Here is a 17,114-nt window from a genome sequence, read left to right on the forward strand (position 1 = left end):
GATCTTCTGGAGGCTATTGCTTGCAGTGTCATTGGTTCCCACATGAACCAAGAGGAAGGGGTATTTGTCAGTGGGTTTTATGATTCCTTGCAGTCGTTCAGTTACATCTTGGATCTTAGCCCCGGGGAGACAGCACACTTCCCGAGACATCTTGTCAGGCCCACAGATCACTGCTTCTGTTCCCCTCAGTAGGGAATCCCCTATCACCACTACTCGCCTCCTCTTAGGTCTGGTCGGGGTTCTTCCGTGAGCTGTCCGTTCCAAGGTCGCCTGCACATTCCCTGAAGACTGCCTTTGCTGCTCGTCTTCATATACCTGATCGACTGTAATGAGGGAGAGATCCTCAAATGGAGTCTGCTCTTCGTCTTCCATGCTAGGGGAAAGGACCTCAAAGCGATTGCGTATTTCTAAACAATCAGAGCGAACCCTGGGCCTCCTACTTCTTTGAGTCACGTTTCTCCATATATCTGGCTCCTGTGTTGGTGAACTAGCCTCCTTCTCTGGGGAGTCCCCTGTCTCCTCCTTGGTGGAGACGGTGTGCTCTGTTGCTTCCAAGAAGAGCTCCAGCTCTCTAATTCTTTGGAGCGTAGCTACACGTTCCTCCAGTTGCTGGACTTTGTCTTTTAAGAGGGCAATCAACATGCAATTGCTGCAGGTAAAGCTGCCTGCAACCTTTGGCAAGATGGCAAACATTGCGCAGGAACCACAGGCGACTGCAGCTGTTCCCTCACCCTCCATCTTGAGAAGGTGTCGTTGGGGGTGACTACAGCGGTCCTCCATCATAAAAAGCGTGAAGACAGGACAAATAAATCCCCCCAAATAAACCTATATCTCCCCCAACAAACGTTTGAGACTAGCTCCCCTAAATCTAAAAGATGGATCAAACTGCGCGCGCCGCTAGGCGCGCGCTGCTGCCCTACAAGCTCTGACAAGCTCCTCCCACAGCTAATCCCCTACCTCAACAGAAGCCCTGCCCCCTCTGACCTTTGCACAGAGAAAGCAGCTGATCAGCCACAAGAAACTCACACAAGAAAACCCTTTTTGTTCCTTCTTCAGCCGCTGCCCTACAAGCTCTGACATGTATTGCGAGGGTGATGTGCTTCTATCTGGCTCTTTGCCATGTGGGATCTTGCCCAATCGGCCATTTAGGAGGGGATCCTGTGTACATAGGGATTATGGCTTCCCCGTTCTGTTCATGCCACGACTCCCGTCTCCTTCCACTGTAAAAGAGGGTCCTTGGAGCCCCCCAACATCGCCTGACCTTGACTCAGGTTTGGGGTCAAGAGACTTCAGCCAGGAGATAGAAGCAAAAAGAGCAGCCAGCAGGCCCGATCTTTATTGTTGCAACAAGACTTTCCACTCCCACAAAGACGAGGCAGCCAGAAGCGCCAAACAATCGGTTTCATCCGCATTTCAAAGTTTCCCATAATACATCTCAAGATGCGTCATCAAGGAACCATAGAATTGTCACAGAAAAGGCGTGGTCACAGGTAGAACCTGAGATCCAGGCAGGCCCCTGTCAATCAAATACAGCCTTTCACACATACTCCATCACAGTACAGAGGAAAACATGTACAGTTCCCGGGTCCCTGAGGGACACCCCTTTGTCTTGTTAATAATATAATAAATAATATTTTTTTATTTATACCCCGCCCTTTCTGGTTCAGAAAACGGCTAACAGGGCTCAGGGCGGCTAACAACAAATTTTAAACACTTAATTGATGCAGCAAAAACCAGGATAAAATACAGTATAAAACGTGAATAGCAATCAATTCAGAATTCAAAAATCAGTTTAGGGGGAAAATCCATCCAATAAACATTAGATGATCCCCAGGGCTAGCTGGCTAAGTTAGTCCTATTTGGGCCAGTGAGGAGATCAGGGGAGAATTAGCTGTGGGATCCCAGAGCGGGGAATCTTCATAAAAAGGGGAGGAAGGCGAATAAAAGATCAGGCTAAGTTCAAATGGAAAGCCAGGCGGAATAGCTCTGTCTTACAGGCCCGGTGGAAGGAGGTTAAATCCTGCAGGGCCCTGGTCTCCTGGGACAGAGCATTCCACCAGGTCGGAGCCACCACTGAGAAGGCCCTGGCCCTGGGGGAGGATAGTCTGACTTCCTTAGGGCCGGGACCTCTAAACTATTCATGGACCTTAAGGTCCTCTGCGGGGCAGACCATAATGTACCACTATGGGGCAGGTAGACATTGCGATTGAGATGGTGATCTGCCTGACGCTCTTGGGGCAGGATATCACCATCATGACTCATTTGGAAGGCCCTGCAGAACTGACTGTACATCTGTGGATTACGGTGGGCTCTCTCACCCCGCCCCTTATACCTCACTTCCCTGGGTCCTAAATGCCATTGGAACTGAGAAGATGGATGCAGCAAGTGATGTCTTGTGAGAGTTTTCCCATTGAGCCTGTACATAGATGCATTTATCAGCGAATTGCTAGATTTGGTTCTGACACTTCCCCTGTTTTCCTTTGTTGGAGACCTGGGGCTCAGAGGGGAGTCAGGGGCTCCTTCTGCAAACTGAGCTGAGCTTCCCTTGCAGAGGCCTTTGCAGATGTGCTGCTGTTAATTTTCTGGACATTTGGCGCTGCTGTCAGGGACCTGGAGTTTCTGATTAGACGGGCACTTTGTGAATGGAGCCTTGAGCCTGAACGAATGAGGTTTTGGTGATGTTCAGCGTGGTGACGCAAGACTTTCCCGTCTAATTTCCCTGTAACACCCTGTACCTCTGGATAACAACCTTATTACCACTGGAATGGGATAAAAACTTGCATTAACCAGATTTCTGTTGAATTTCCGTGTCTTTCCCATTCATTGGATGCTTATAGTGGAGACTTCCTTCCTTTTTCCAGAAGCAGCCCAGCCTGCCATTTGTATTTCCCCCCCTGTAGGGGCTGCTGTTCCATAAGGGAGATTTAAAGGTTAAATGTGCCCTGATTGGCCAGCTGTCAAACAGAGCAGCTTCTGATTGGTCCGTTGGTTGCAGATAGGGGAAAATGAAGCTTCCTGGCCTTATCTTGGCAAGGAGAATGTGCGCATGAGTCACAGGGCTGATGATGCTGTGTGCGCATGCATTCTTGTCAAGCATGCGCGGCCGAGCATGATCCTTTGCTCTGGTGTCTAGCCCTCAGCTCAGAAGGCCCTCACTCCTGAGGGGCTGGGTGGGTGCTTTGTGGGTGCACTTTGTGTCCCTGGTGCACTGGTTGGGTGCCCCCCAGCAGGAGGGGGCTGAAGCCAGAGCAGGCAGCGCCCCCCCCGGTTTCCCCAGAAGGCGAAAGAAGGAAGATAACAGACGTTGGACCTTAGAGCATTGAAGGGAGCCTGCCAGGAGTGTCAAGGGAAAAGTGTCACAGTGCCCTGAAACCCCACCCACCCCCACCGGTCCTCAATGGTTCCTCTTGAGTGACAGAGAGCCCCCCACTTTCCCAGACCCCCACCAGCTAACAGCCTCCCCCCCCCTCACACCTTCTTCACCACCACCCCGCCTGGTCTCTCTGTTGAGGCTTGTTTGCTCTGCAACAAAGAAGCCACGCCAAAGGGGGAGACTTGGGGCAGCCGCCACACCTTGGGCAGAGGGGAGAGACCAGGCCAGGTGGCAGAGGGTGTCTTTCATAAGGGGGGGAGGCATCAAGTGTGTGACTGGCAGGGGCTGAATGCAGAGCAGGGGGGGGGCAGAGCTGGGATCTCCAACCGAGTCTCTCAAGTCTCCCCAGGAGGTAAAACAAGGAGGACAACTGGCCAGGGGCAATGACCAGGAAATGGTGGGAAGGGGAACATGCCCTGCAGGGGTGGACTAGATGATTTCTTGGGGGCCCTTCCAACTCTGCAAGTGCCACAGTACCCTGAAACCCCCCCCCACTGGTGCTCAGTGGTTCCTCTTGAGTGACAGAGGACAGAGAAGCCCCCCCCACTTTCCTAGCCCCCTGCCAGCCAGCTAACAGGAGGAGTCTTCACCCCCACTCCCGTCCCCTCCCTCCGTCCCAGAGAAGGAGACACAGGAAACCAGGTCAGATTGCAGAGGAAGGATTTATTAGAGGGTCAAGCGTCACATGGGGGCAGGAAGGGGTGTCCCCCACCCCACCCGGTGGGTGGCGAGACCAGCAGGAGGCAGCCGCTTCTCCCTGGGGGTGCCTCAGTGGTACCGGTGGGCCAGCGCATGAGCCACCACCTTGACCAGCTTGTGGAAGGCGTGGTGGTAAGCAGGGGTGAATTCCTTCCCAAAGCGCGCGGCCAGCATGGTGATGAGGACCTCGCCCAAGAGCTGGAAGAGAAAAGAGGGGGTGACTCCTTCCACCAGGGGGCCTGTGTGTGGGTCGCCCTCTCCCCACAACTCCCACCCCATGCAGCCACAGCTGGCGGCTGTGGGGTCAAGCCCAAAGGCCAGCTGGGATGGATGAAGGGGTTTGGGGTCCCCTGGAAGGAGGCTGGTCCAGGAGGCAACAGACAGAACCCCACACCGTCCCAGGCTGGCATTGCCATGCCAGGAGAGGTTTGGTGCCAAGAAGCAAACTGGCCCCTGCCAGGGACCTCCTGGGCTCGGCCTCTGCTAGCCGGACAGATCCTTGCTTGGCCAGGGACCAGTCAGAAGGAGGAAGGGCAAAGGCCCACAGGCTCCATTTGAAGGGCCAGAAGGCAAGAGAGTCCATCGAGTTGCCCTTCTTTCTGAGGTAAAGGGGTTGGCTTGCTCAGGGCGTGGCTGAAGGTGCCCACGGATGAGGGGAGCCCACTCTGACTCGCCAGGAGATGACGCCACAAGGATTGTGAAAGATAGCCAGGAACTCTCCCCTACTTGGGTATGTGGGTTTAGTTAAAATTCATTGATTTATATCTCTATATCGCTGCTCCATAAAAAATGCATCACATAAAAATATATGGTAAAATCACACAAAGTTCAAAACAAGTTAAACGCATGAGAGAAGAGAAGGCTGGAACTTGTTTTCTGGTGCACAAGAGGGCAGGATCCGAACCAATGGATTTAAACAACAAGAAAGGAGATTCCCATTAGATATTAAGAGGAACTTTCTGAAGATTAAGAGCTTTTACGGACTCCCTTGGAAGACTCTCCTTGACTGGAGGTTGTTAAGCAGAGGGTGAGGAGCCGTCTGTCATGAGATTCCCGCAGGGGGTTGGACTAGATGTCCCTCGGGGTCCCTTCCAACAGAACAGTTCTATGATTCGTGTGTGGGGATTGTGACCCTGCAGAGGGGACCTCAGGCACCCATCCCCCCCGCCCTCCCCCAGGCAGCCTTTGGGGCAGGCAGGCTCACCCCGAAGTTGACGGGGTCCACGTGGAGCTTGTCGCAGTGCAGCTCGCTCAGCTTGGCAAAGGTCTCCTTGATCTTGTCCAGGTTCTTGATGGCCTCTCCGAAGGAGGCCAGGACCTTGTGGCCGTGCTGCTTGACTTTGGTGTTGGCACAGATGGCGGCATGGCTGGAGAGGTCCCCAAAGGTAGGGAAGAATCTCTGGGTCCAGGGGAAGACGGACAGCAAGCTGGAGAGAAGGAAGGAAGGAGAAAGAAGAAGAAGAGGAGGAGGAGTTTGGATTTGATACCCCGCTTTATCACTACCTGAAGGAGTCTCACAGCGGCTAACGTTCTCCTTTCCCTTCCTCCCCCACAACAAACACTCTGTGAGGTGAGTGGGGCTGAGAGACTTCAGAGAAGTGTGACTAGCACAAGGTCACCCAGCAGCTGCATGTGGAGGAGCGGGGAATCAAACCCGGTTCCCCAGATTACGAGTCCACCGCTCTTAACCACTACACCACACCGGGAGAGGCATGGATGGTCATTCTCCAGGTGGAAAGAGGAGAGCCTGCCCAGCCTGCCCAGAGAGGCAACCACCCCTGGCCTTACCAGACAAGGACATCCCCACCCAAGGCGGCCACGTCCACTTTGCTCCAGCAAGTGTTGATGAGCTGCTTCTCTTCGGCGGTCCAGTGCACCATGATGGCTGGCTGTGAGTTTCTCTCGGCTGCTGGAGAAAACCTTCTGGGCTGAGCTGGAGCTCCTTCCAGGGCTGGAGCCTTTTATACCCTGGGCCAAAGCTCCTCCTCCTCCTCTGGGGCCCAGCTTGGTGGGGCTGAGGAGCAGGAGGGGGGAAGAGGCTGGCCGTGGGGTGTGGTGCCCTGGGCCGAGCAGGAGGCCCCAGATAGCTGCTTCTCACTAGAAGACATCAGGCCCCAGCTGCTCTCTTTATCATCTCCTCGCAAGCAGCAGGACCAGGACTGAGCACACAGCCCAGGAGACTCCCCAGAAGCTCACAGTCCGAGAGCCATTTTACAGGGGCAAAACACACCCCACAGATCTCATGTGGCATTTAGACCCATTGCACAGATGAAGGCGCAATGGGAGCCACAAGGGAAATGTCCGCGATGACTCAAACCCAGAGCTTCCCTCAATGAGCCTCCAAAAAGGGGGTGTCTACGATTGGCAGGACGCCGGGGGAAGAGGGGCTGGAGTCTGGCTTGAAAGAGGGGGCAGTGATTTGTGGGGAACTGGGCCAGTTGGGAGGCAAGAGTCGGAGGCAAGGGACGCTTCAGAGCTGGAGGAAGAGGAGGATGAGGCAGGCCAGGGAAGGGCCAGGGGCTTCCCCACCTTCTCCTGAACCTCCGTCTCCCAGAACCAGGAGGGGACTGAAGAGGGAAGGGCAGAGGGAGCTTCCGTGCAGGCACAGTCTCTGGCTGTGAGGAGCGTAAACGGAGGGAGGGAGAGTCGCCCCTGTTGTTGCAGCTGCTCATAGAGTGCAGACCTGGGAACAGCTGCGTCCTAGCGAGTGTTATATTGGGCAAGAAAGAGCTAGCTTTCTGCCATGTGCCTTCCTTGGGCTGGGAGGAGCCCCTGAAGCCAGCCATGCCAGCTCCTTGGGAGGAAACAGAGCTGGGAGTGGATGGCTTTCAAGCACCGAGAGACTAGACTCCAGAGCTGGAGAAGAAGGTCTGTGAATGTTCACAGTTAGCTGTCTGCTGTGTGTCTTTCCTTGACTGTGAAGTGCAGCCCTTGGAGCTTCATGGAGCGGCTGGTGCAGGGAGAGTATTTATTTATGATCCACCCTTCCCGGCCAGGTCCCAGGAGGGGCTGCAAGCTCAAAGCGCCTTCTCGGGTGTGGCCCCCGCCCTGTGGAACGCCCTCCCACCAGATGTCAAGGAAATAAACAACTGTCCGACTTTTAGAAGACATCTGAAGGCAGCCCTCTTTAGGGAAGTTTTGAATGTTTGGTGTTTTATTGCTTTATTATTCTTAATATTCTGTTGGGAGCCACCCAGAGTGGCTGGGGAAACCCAGCCAGGTGGCGAGATATAAATAACTACTACTACTAAAAAACAAGAGTTTAAAGTAACTTGCCACATTTGTCTCTGTGGCCACGCGATGCCTCCAGCTGCAGAGGCAGTCTACCTGTCTCCTTCCCTGGGGAACCTGGGTGGGGAGAGGGCTGCAGAAGAGGCGCCTGGTTGGCCCCTGCAGGGAAGAGGGGGCCAGACAGGATGAGGCCCTTCTGAGGTGGCCAGCATGCCCACATTGGCCACAGGATGGGCCAGAATTCTCCCAAGGGAAACCAGCCCCCAGAACCTGAGCCCAAGAGGCTCTTTCCCCCCTCCTCAGAAGGATCTTTGCCTCCGACTGCGGAGCCACAGCAGAGCCCTCCTGGCAGGAGCCCTTGGCAGCCCCCTCTTCCTCCACGAATTTGTCCGATCTTCTTTCAGAGCCATCCACGTTGGTGGCCATCTCTGCCTCCTGTGTCAGGGAGTTCCACAAATTAATTCTGTGCTGCATGAAGAAGGACTTTGTAATCAGTCCTGAATCTCTTCCTGACATGTCAGCAGTTCTAGTGTTAGGAGAGAGGGAGGAAAGCTTCTCTCTTCCACTTTCTCCAGGCCAGGCCTCGGTTTATAAACCTCTATCGTTTCGCCTTTTACTCTCCCCTTTTCTCTAAACTAAAAAGGCCCAAACGCTGCAGCCTTTCCTCAGCTGCTTCCTCCCCTGGATCATTTGTGGTGTCCTTTCCTAAACCTTCTCCAGCTCTGCAATTTCCGCTTTCATGTGAGGCAACCAGAACTGGGCACAATCTTCCAGCTGCTGCACCACAGATTTGTAGGGTGGCATTCGGATATTGGCAGCTGAGTTTTCAAGGAAGGGAAAAGACTCAGGTGGCGAGAATCCTCTGCTAACACCCCAATCCTCCTGCCTCCCCCTAGAAATGTGTGCCCCCTGGTCTTCCAGCCGGCTGCTTTTGGGGTCAGAGGAGAACTCTGCCCCATCTCCAGCACTCAGGTGAGAACCAGTTACCGCTCCAGTCAGATGTTGTGCACCATCTTGTCCTCAGCCTCGGGCAGCAACAGGGCTCTGCCACCCAGTGCCCAGAGGCCGAGGCGTCTGTCCCTCAGACCCCAAACTGGGGGGCACTGCCCTTCCGTCTCAGCAGGCCAAGGACATGCCCCCGGATCTCCTTGGTCTTCACCCCGTAGACGATGGGGTTTAGGGTGGGGGGCACCAGGAGGTAGAGGTTGGCCAGGAGGATGTGGACGTGGTGGGGGACGCTGTGGCCAAAGCGGTGGGTGAAGAAGGAGAAGAAAGCCAGGCTGTAGAAGACTGCCAGGACGCCCACATGGGACCCGCAGGTGCCCAAGGCCTTGAGCCGGGCGTCTCTGGACGGCAGCCTCAGGACAGCCCGCAGGATGAGGACATAGGAGACCACCACGAGGATGGCGTCCAGGCCGGTGGTCAGGAAGGCGGCCGCCAAGCCGTAGGCGCTGTTGAGTGTGACGTCTGCGCAGGCCAGCTTGGCGATGCCCATGTTCTCACAGTAGGTGTGGCGGATCACGTTGGTGCGGCAGTAGGGCAGCCTGCGGAGGAGGAAGACCCCCGGGACCACCGCACAGACGCTCCTGGCCACCAGGCTGGCCCCAATCCTGGCCAGGGTGGTGCCAGTGAGGATGGCCATGTACCGCAGTGGCCGGCAGATGGCCACGAAGCGGTCGAAGGCCATGGCGAGCAAGATGGCCGACTCGGAGAGGAAGAAGGCGTGGACAAAGAACATCTGGGCCAGGCAGCCCTGGAAGGAGATCTCCTCCGCTCGCCACCAGAAGATGGCCAGCGCCTTGGGGACGATGACCAGGCAGAGAGCCACGTCGTTGAGGGCCAGCATGGCCAGGAAGATGTACATGGGCTGGTGGAGGGCCTGCTCCTTCGCCACCACCAGGACGACGGCCGAGTTGCCCAGGAGGGCAACGGAGAACATGGCGCAGAAGGGGATGGAGAGCCAGCCGTGGAGGCGCTCCAGGCCTGGGATGCCCGTCAGAAGGAAGGAGGCAGGAGGAGGCAGAGGAGGGCCGAGGGAGAGGTTGAGGGCCGCTGAGTCAGCTGCTGCTGGAGGGAGGGCTCTGGGGAGGCTCAGGGGGTGGCACCGCTCTCCGCAGCCTGGAGGGGGGCACAAAGACAGGCAGGCGTCAGGAGAAATGCTGCACGGATCCTGCCTCTCCCCCCCCCATCCCTTCAGGCATACCCGGGGGGGGGGTGTGGCTGGGTAAGGAGGACTTGACTGGCCCCCTGTGAGGGATGCTTGAGATTCCTGCATTCCAGGGGGGTCAGCCTAGATGAACGCTTGGGGTCCCTCCCAATCCCACCATTCCTTGACTCCTCCATGCCCTTGCAGTGGCAGGAAAAACCCCTTTGCACCTGCCAGACTCTGCTGTGAAGCTACCATAGCAAGGTAAAGCCAATGCACATATTAAAAAGCAAGATTAAAAATGTATTGTATTGTGGAAAATGGCTTTGCAGAAATGTGTGCGTCAACCCAGACAGCATCTTAAAAAGCAGAGACATCACCTTGCCAACAAAGGTCCGTATAGTCAAAGCTATGGTTTCCCCAGTAGTGATGTATGGAAGTGAGAGCTGGACCATAAAGAAGGCTGAGCGCCGAAGAATGGATGCTTTTGAATTCTGGTGCTGGAGGAGACTCTTGAGAGTCCCATGGACTGCAAGAAGATCAGACCTCTCCATTCTGAAGGAAATCAGCCCTGAGTGCTCACTGGAAGGACAGATCCTGAAGCTGAGGCTCCAAGACTTTGGCCACCTCATGAGAAGAGAAGACTCCCTGGAAAAGACCCTGAGGTTGGGAAAGATGGAGGGCACAAGGAGAAGGGGACGACAGAGGACGAGATGGTGGGACAGTGTTCTCGAAGCTACCAGCATGAGTTTGACCAAACTGCGGGAGGCAGTGGAAGACAGGAGTGCCTGGCGTGCTCTGGTCCAGGGGGTCATGAAGAGGTGGACACGACTAAACGACTAAACAACAAGTACGTCAGGGGAAATTCGCACAGAACTGCTGGCAAATTTTCCGGGGGATTTTAAAGACTAACACTGCAAATTGTGGCAGAAATGTAGGAAGCTGAATTTAAGGTTGGAAACCTGAGGAAATGAGAGGACCAAAACTGGCATTTGTGCCCATCTTTAGCACTGGCTCTCTCTGCCCCCCCCCCCTTGACAGGAAGAGGCTTGAATGCCATGTCTCCCCCGCCTCAGTGAGCCTAAGGAAAACACCCTCCAGAGTCCTTGGGGTTGGGTACCCTCCCTGCCCTTCCGCCTGGGGAAACTGGCAAGTGGGCAGGTGGGGGGGGAAGGAACAAGCCCCCCCTTTTCTCCTTGGCTCTCTGTGAGTGTGGGCGAAGAAGGGGTTCCCTCCTTGCCATGCCAACCATTTCCCCACTCAAAGCATCCCCACCGCCCACCCATCAAAGGGCTCACAATGCCCACCCAGCCCACTCACTCATGGCGCTGCGCTGCCCCGGCTCACAGGATCAGGGCAGGGGCTGCAGGGATTCCTGGCATGAGATCTCGGCCCCTTCTCCAAACCCCACACACTTTGCAGGCTGCAAAACACCAGATCTCAGTGCGGGAGGTGGAGAGAGGAGACACAGCAGATCAGACTCAGTTGGCTGAGGTTTATAAGCCTCACAGTTCCACCTTCTCTCCCTCCTTCCCCTTTTCTGCCAGGGGGCTCAGGAGAGTCTCCCCTCCCCTGGGCCACCCAGAGACTTCTGGGCCCCTGAGCATCCAGCTGGTCCTCTCTGACCAGGCCCCACGGAGGCCCCCCTGGGCCCCCCAGCACAGAGGTGCCCCTGGGCAGAGCCCTCTGCTGCCTCTCCCCACAGACACCAGCCTTCCTCCTCCTTGGCGCACAAGATCTCTGAGGTCCACTGGGGGCAAGTGGCCGGCAGATGCTTGGAAAAAGGGAGGCTGGTTGAGACAGGAGTTTCCCAGACTTGTGCAGTGACTCAACTGGACTTGGGGGGGGGTCCCAAGGTGGGGGAGCCCTGCTGCTGCCCCCAGGGCCTGGGGGGCATCTCTGGCCATGTTCCCAGAAGCCACCAGGGCCAGTGTGGTGTAGTGGTTAAGAGCGGTAGTCTTGTAAAATGGGGAACCGGGTTCGTGTCTCCGCTCCTCCACATGCAGCTGCTGGGTGACCTTGGGCCAGTCACACTTCGTTGAAGTCTCTCAGCCCCAGAGTGTTTGTTGTGGGGGAGGAAGGAAATTGTTAGCTGCTTTGAGACTCCTTTGGGTAGTGATAAAGCGGGATATCAAATCCAAACTCTTCTCTGCCTCCACAGTCAGAGGCAGCGATGCTTCTGAATGCCAGGTGCTGGAACTGCAGGAGGAGAGACTTGCTCTGGGGCCCGGATCCTGCGTTTGCGCTTCCCCTTGGGGAGAACAGGAGGCTGGACTCGATGGGCCCCCTTTGGCCTGACCCAGCCTCCTCTTATGTTGAGAAAGAGAGAGAGGTTACAGGTAAGGCAGCCATGTTGGTCTGCCGTAGTCAAACCAAATTTAAAAACTCCTTCCAGTAGCATCTTCCAGTGATGCTCTCTAAGGTGCTACTGGAAGGAATTTTTTTATTTTGTTTTGAGAGAGGTTTTCTATTTGTCTGGACTCTTTAGGACGGGGCGGGTCCGGCTTGAGGAGCGCATGAGGCCCCCAGCCCCCCCCCCATGTGGCTCTCCAGACTGTTTTGGGCCAGCCCTGTGGGGCAGGTCCAGGTGGGGTGGAGGCCACGCTTCCCAAGTCCTGGCACCTGGCTGACGGGCCCCTGGAGGACCTGGAGGAGGACTTCTCCTGGGGCTGTGGGTGCAGCAGGAGGGTGTGTGAGTGGAGCAGCCCTGGGTGCCTCTGAGGAGACCTGTTTGTGGGAGATTTGGGGGATATCAGGCAGGAGGCGCCTCCTGGCAGGCGGCTGATAAAGGCGGCCCCTCCTGATAGCTCCGCGGAGGAGACCTCAGCCTCTGGCGCCAGGAGCTTCTGAGGGGGGTGGCATTCGCTGCCTGAGCAAAAGCAACGGGTGGCACCAGTCGCCTCCCTCGATGGCTTCCTGCTACTACTATTTTCAAGGAACTTTGTGTTGTTGGTCTTTATGTTTTCGGCCATGTGTTCCTCTGAGTCTTTTTGAGCATCCTTTCCCGTCTGCTTGCACTTTTTTATGGCCACATTCTGCGTTCCAGTTTGCTTCTCATATTACATTTTTAAGAGTTTCAGAGTGATTTGCCCCTCTAGGTTTTGACTTTCCAACTTCCTTCTCACCAGCTTTCCTCTTTGGAAATCAAATGTGCCCCTGATGACACTCTATCCAAGACCAAGCCCCCCACATCGCAGAGCCTCTCTCACTGCTGCCCTCCCTAGACTGGCATTCGTGGAAGGGGTGGCATCGAAGGCGACCTCCATTACAGCTGTTCCTTGCCACACCCGCTTCCTCCCCATAAATGCCACCTTTCTCTCTCTCTCTCCCTTCCCCTTCCAGGGGCTGCTGGGGGCCTTCCTCTCGCCCCACAGCTCATTCCCCCTCCCTCCCCTTGCACAACTTCTCAAAGGCAGAGACTCTTTCCAAGACCTCCTCTTTATTGAAAGAGCTCCTAAAGCTCTTGAGCTCTCCGCTGCTGCTAGAAGTAGTTGATGGGGTCCGTCCTGGTGTGGTTCAGCTCGTAGCCGTGGAGCGTGAGATCGCCTGAAAGGTTCTGGAACACACGAAGGTGGGCGTATTTGTCCTCCGCATACCGGACCTGGGAGGAGGAGGAGGAGGGAAGAAGACAGAAAGGGTGTCACCAGCAGAGACCGCCTGACCGATGGTTCCTCTAGAAGCTAGAACTTTGTATGTACAGAAGTGGAAAGAGAAAGGATAACCAACGAAGGAGAAATGGCTTGTGAAACAGATGGATATGCTGAAATTGTGAGATTTTGTTCCGTGAACTGCCCTGAGACCTCTGGGTATGGGGCAGGATATAAATCCAATAATAAATAATAATAAATAATAATAAACTGCCAAATTAAGAGGACGTAATTTAAGGAGGAATGGGAACCGCTGGTGGATTACCTATCAAATTATCACCCAGTTATGAAGACATGGGCAGGATTTGAAATATGAGCAGCGGATGAACGAAAGATTGAACGGCAGCAGGGTTTAGATGATAAAAATATTTGTGTTATAAAACAGCTAATAAATATGAGTGAAAAACAAACATCAGGCAAGGAGGGTTGGAAAGTAAAAAGGAAACATGGTAAAGGTAAAGGTAAAGGGACCCCTGACCATTAGGTCCAGTTGTGGCCGACTTTGGGGTTGCAGTGCTCATCTCGCTTTACTGGCTGGTGGAATCTTCTTGTAGTTTGGATCCATTGCTCCGTGTCCGCTTCTCTGGAGCAGCAGAAAACAACCTTTCTCCCTCCTCTATGTGACATCACATAGAGAGCCATGACTGCCCCCTGGAGGTCCTTGGAGGAAAAGCTGATATAGAGATGCAATAAATAAACCAGCCAGGAAAGGGCCACTGACCTTGAGGAAGTAGTTGGTGCCAGCCACCACCTGAGTCCTGAACTCAGTAACCTCAAAGAGGCTGAATGCCTGGTTCACTTTTGCTTCCAGCTGAGATTTCACCTGCGGAAGGAAGGCAAAGCCTGATGGTTGTGGCAGCAGGAAGCTGAAAGGGCCCCGAGGGTGGGAGGAGAGAGGCTTGGCTCACTCAGGGGGCCAGAAGAGGCCACTGGAGGTTCCCTGGGACAGGCGAGGGGGGGGGAGCTTTTGGCACCAGCCCCTCCCCATTGGAGGCCCTCCTAGTGCTTTGGCTATCCTGGCCGGGAGCTGGTTGGAGTTGCACGCTTGGAGAGCACAAGGCCCCCAAAGCCTTTCATAGAATCATCGACTTGTAGAGTTGGAAAGGGGCCCCCAAGGGGCATCTAGTCCAACCCCCGCAATGCAGGAATCTCAGCTAAAGCATTCAGGACAGAGGGCCACCCAACCTCTGCTTAAAGACCTCCAGGGAAGGAGAGTCCACGATCTCCCCAGGGAGACTGGTCCGCCATCAAACATCTCTTACTGTCAGAAAACCCAAATCTCTTTTCTGGTAACTTGAAGCCATTGGTTCAAGTCCTAAGCCAGGGGTCAGCAAACTTTTTCAGCAGGGGGCCGGTCCACTACCCCTCAGACCTTCTGGGGGGCCAGACTATATTCTGAAGAAGAAAAATGAACTAATTCCTATGCCCCACAAATAACCCAGAGGTGCATTTTAAATAAAAAGACACATTCTACTCATGTAAAAACACGCTGATTCCCAGACCGTCCGCGGGCCAGATTCAGAAGGCGATTGGGCCAGATCCGGCCCCCAGGCCTTAGTTTGCCTACCTATATCCTAACCCCTAAAGTAGGAGAAAACAAACTTGCTCCCTCTTGCATGTGACAGCCCATAAGATATTTGAAGATGGCTACCATATCTTCTCTCAGTCTCTTCTTTTCCAGGCTAAACATACTCAGCTCCTTCGACCGCTCCTCATACGGCTTGGTTTCCAGACCCTTGATCATCCTGGTCTCCCTCCTCTGCACACCTTCCAGCTTGTCCACATCCTTCTTGAATTGTGGTGCCCAGAACTGGACACAATATTCTAGGTGTGGTCTGACCAAGGCAGGATACAGTGGGACTATGACTTCCCTGGATCTGGACACTAGACTTCTGTGGATGCAGCCTAGAATAGCATTAGCCTTTTTTGCTGCTGCGTCACACTGTGGACTCATGATGAGCTTGTGGTCCACTGAGACCCCTAGATCCTTTTCACATGTACAGCTAGTGCTGACATTTGGGAATCCTTGAGAAACAGGCCTCAACACGGCCGTCATTTTCCACAGTGAGTCAAGAAAAGCCTCTTAGTGCAACGAGGCTGGAAGCCAGACTTCCCCACCCCTCCTCTGTCTCCAGAAGAGGCAGAGCCCCAGAGCCCCTCTCTGCCTGGTGGTGGTGGAGGGGGAGAGGAATCTGTGGGGAGAGGGCAGCTCACCTGGTCAGCGATTGCCTGAATCTCAGGAGTGGCCGGTTTGGTGGGGGATAATCCTCCAAGACTCATGGTGGCTCTGAAGGAAGATGTGCAGCAGGTCTGAAGCAAGAGAGCCGAACGAGGGAGGAACGGGGAACACACCTTTTTATTCTCAGCAGCCCCCACCTCTTCTTGGGCAACATCAGGTGCAGAAGTGGGTGACGGCCAAGGCTGGCGTCATGTTGGAAGGAAGGAGCATTGCTCATCAAACTCTGGCATGAGGAGACACATCCCATCTCTGACAGAGGAGGGAACTGCTGCTGGCAAGGAGAAGGGGGCTGCCTGGCTGCCTGCTCCCAAATTCCATTGCAACCCCTTGCGAGGCCATAGCAGACCTCAACGGTCACATTCCCTGGGGAAGAAGGGGCATGACAGTCCTCCATGCACCAGTAGCAGTTTAGTCCTGCTGACCACATGACCCAGAAAACTGTGGACAAACACCAGCTCCCTTAGCCTGAAAGCGAGATGAGCGCCGCAACCCCATAGTCGCCTTCAACTGGACCTAACTGTCCAGGGGTCATTTACCTTTACTTTAGTAACTCTCCCAGTTATGGCTTGCCTAGAAGAGACAGAGGCACTCCTGAGATGCACAAGGAAGGAAGAACCTGGGGAAACACCCGCTTCCCTGAGGCTAAAACCTGCCAGTCTCTGCCACCCTCCTCTTTCCAAGGAACTGTGCATGACTCCTTTTGAGGGAGGGAAAACCTTTGACTCAGCTCTGCTGCTTGACATTCCGGTTCTGCTCAGCCCAACTATAATAATAATAATAATTTATTATTTATACCCTGCCCATCTGGCTTTGCAATCAGTATTCTTGCTGCTGTTGTAGCATACATAAAGAAAGTTCTATCCTTCTTTGGCACCAATTGGCCGACTATGCCCAAGAGAAAGGCCTCTTGTTTCTTCAGGAAGGTATATTTAAATACCTTTTTCATTTCATTATATATCATCTCCCAGAAAGCCTTAATCTTTGGGCACGTCCACCAAAGGTGAAAGAATGTACCTTCATTTTCTTTACATTTCCAACATTTATTATCGGGCAAATGATAGATTTTTGCAAGCTTGACTGGTGTCATGTACCACCTGTATATCATTTTCATAATATTCTCTCTTAGGGCATTACATGCCATAAATTTCATACCTGTGGTCCACAACTGTTCCCAGTCAGCAAACATAATATTATGTCCAACATCTTGTGCCCATTTAATCATAGCAGATTTAACCATTTAATCATAGCAGATTTAACCGTTTCATGTATAACAGCAAGTTATACATTCTTGAAAGTATCTTAGTTTTGGGATCTAACAGCTCAGTTTCCAATTTTGATTTTTCCACCTGGAAGCCAATTTTTTTGTCCAAATTATAAGCCTCCCTTATTTGATAATAGTGAAGCCAGTCTCGCACTTTGTCTTTTAATTTCTCAAAACTTTGCAATTTCAATTTGTCTCCTTCTTGCTCCAAAATCTCCCAATATTTCGGCCATTTGGCCTCCATATTGAGCTTTTTCTGAGCCTTTGCTTCCATCGGTGACAACCACCTTGGGGTTTTATTTTCAAGTAAGTCTTTATATCTTATCCATACATTAAACAATGCTTTCCTGACAATATGGTTTTTAAATGCTTTATGTGCTTTAACCTTGTCGTACCACAAATATGCATGCCACCCAAAAACGTTATTAAAACCTTCTAGATCCAAAATGTCTGTGTTCTCAAGAAGCAGCCATTCTTTCAACCAGCAGAATGCTGCTGATTCATAATAAAGTTTAAGG

General features: G+C 53.7%; 4 protein-coding genes across 8 annotated transcripts in view; 1 reads left to right on the forward strand and 3 right to left on the reverse strand.

Moving 5' to 3' along the window:
• Positions 1–17,114, forward strand: part of LOC128412017 (zinc finger protein 420-like) — a 983,187-nt gene that overhangs the window by 159,466 nt on the left and 806,607 nt on the right. The window lies entirely within an intron of this gene.
• LOC128412150 (hemoglobin subunit beta-1-like) lies at positions 4,017–6,195 on the reverse strand. Its single transcript, XM_053385013.1, is given in 5 exon segments — positions 4,017–4,270; positions 5,277–5,499; positions 5,861–5,966; positions 5,969–6,152; positions 6,154–6,195. Coding segments are annotated over 5 exon segments (669 nt in total). The 5' UTR covers positions 6,181–6,195; the 3' UTR covers positions 4,017–4,141.
• On the reverse strand, positions 8,385–15,545 carry LOC128412290 (olfactory receptor 52D1-like). Its single transcript, XM_053385196.1, has 2 exons — positions 15,515–15,545; positions 8,385–9,319 (listed from the first exon to the last, which is right to left on the reverse strand). The coding sequence occupies exons 1-2, from the start codon at positions 15,543–15,545 to the stop codon at positions 8,385–8,387; spliced, it is 966 nt and encodes a 321-aa protein (XP_053241171.1).
• On the reverse strand, positions 12,875–15,423 carry LOC128412173 (cystatin-A-like). The gene is made up of 3 exons (XM_053385039.1): positions 15,311–15,423; positions 13,818–13,919; positions 12,875–13,050 (listed from the first exon to the last, which is right to left on the reverse strand). The coding sequence occupies exons 1-3, from the start codon at positions 15,374–15,376 to the stop codon at positions 12,931–12,933; spliced, it is 288 nt and encodes a 95-aa protein (XP_053241014.1). The 5' UTR covers positions 15,377–15,423; the 3' UTR covers positions 12,875–12,930.

Source organism: Podarcis raffonei, chromosome 4 (genome assembly GCF_027172205.1).
Source record: "Podarcis raffonei isolate rPodRaf1 chromosome 4, rPodRaf1.pri, whole genome shotgun sequence".
Taxonomy (NCBI): domain Eukaryota; kingdom Metazoa; phylum Chordata; class Lepidosauria; order Squamata; family Lacertidae; genus Podarcis; species Podarcis raffonei.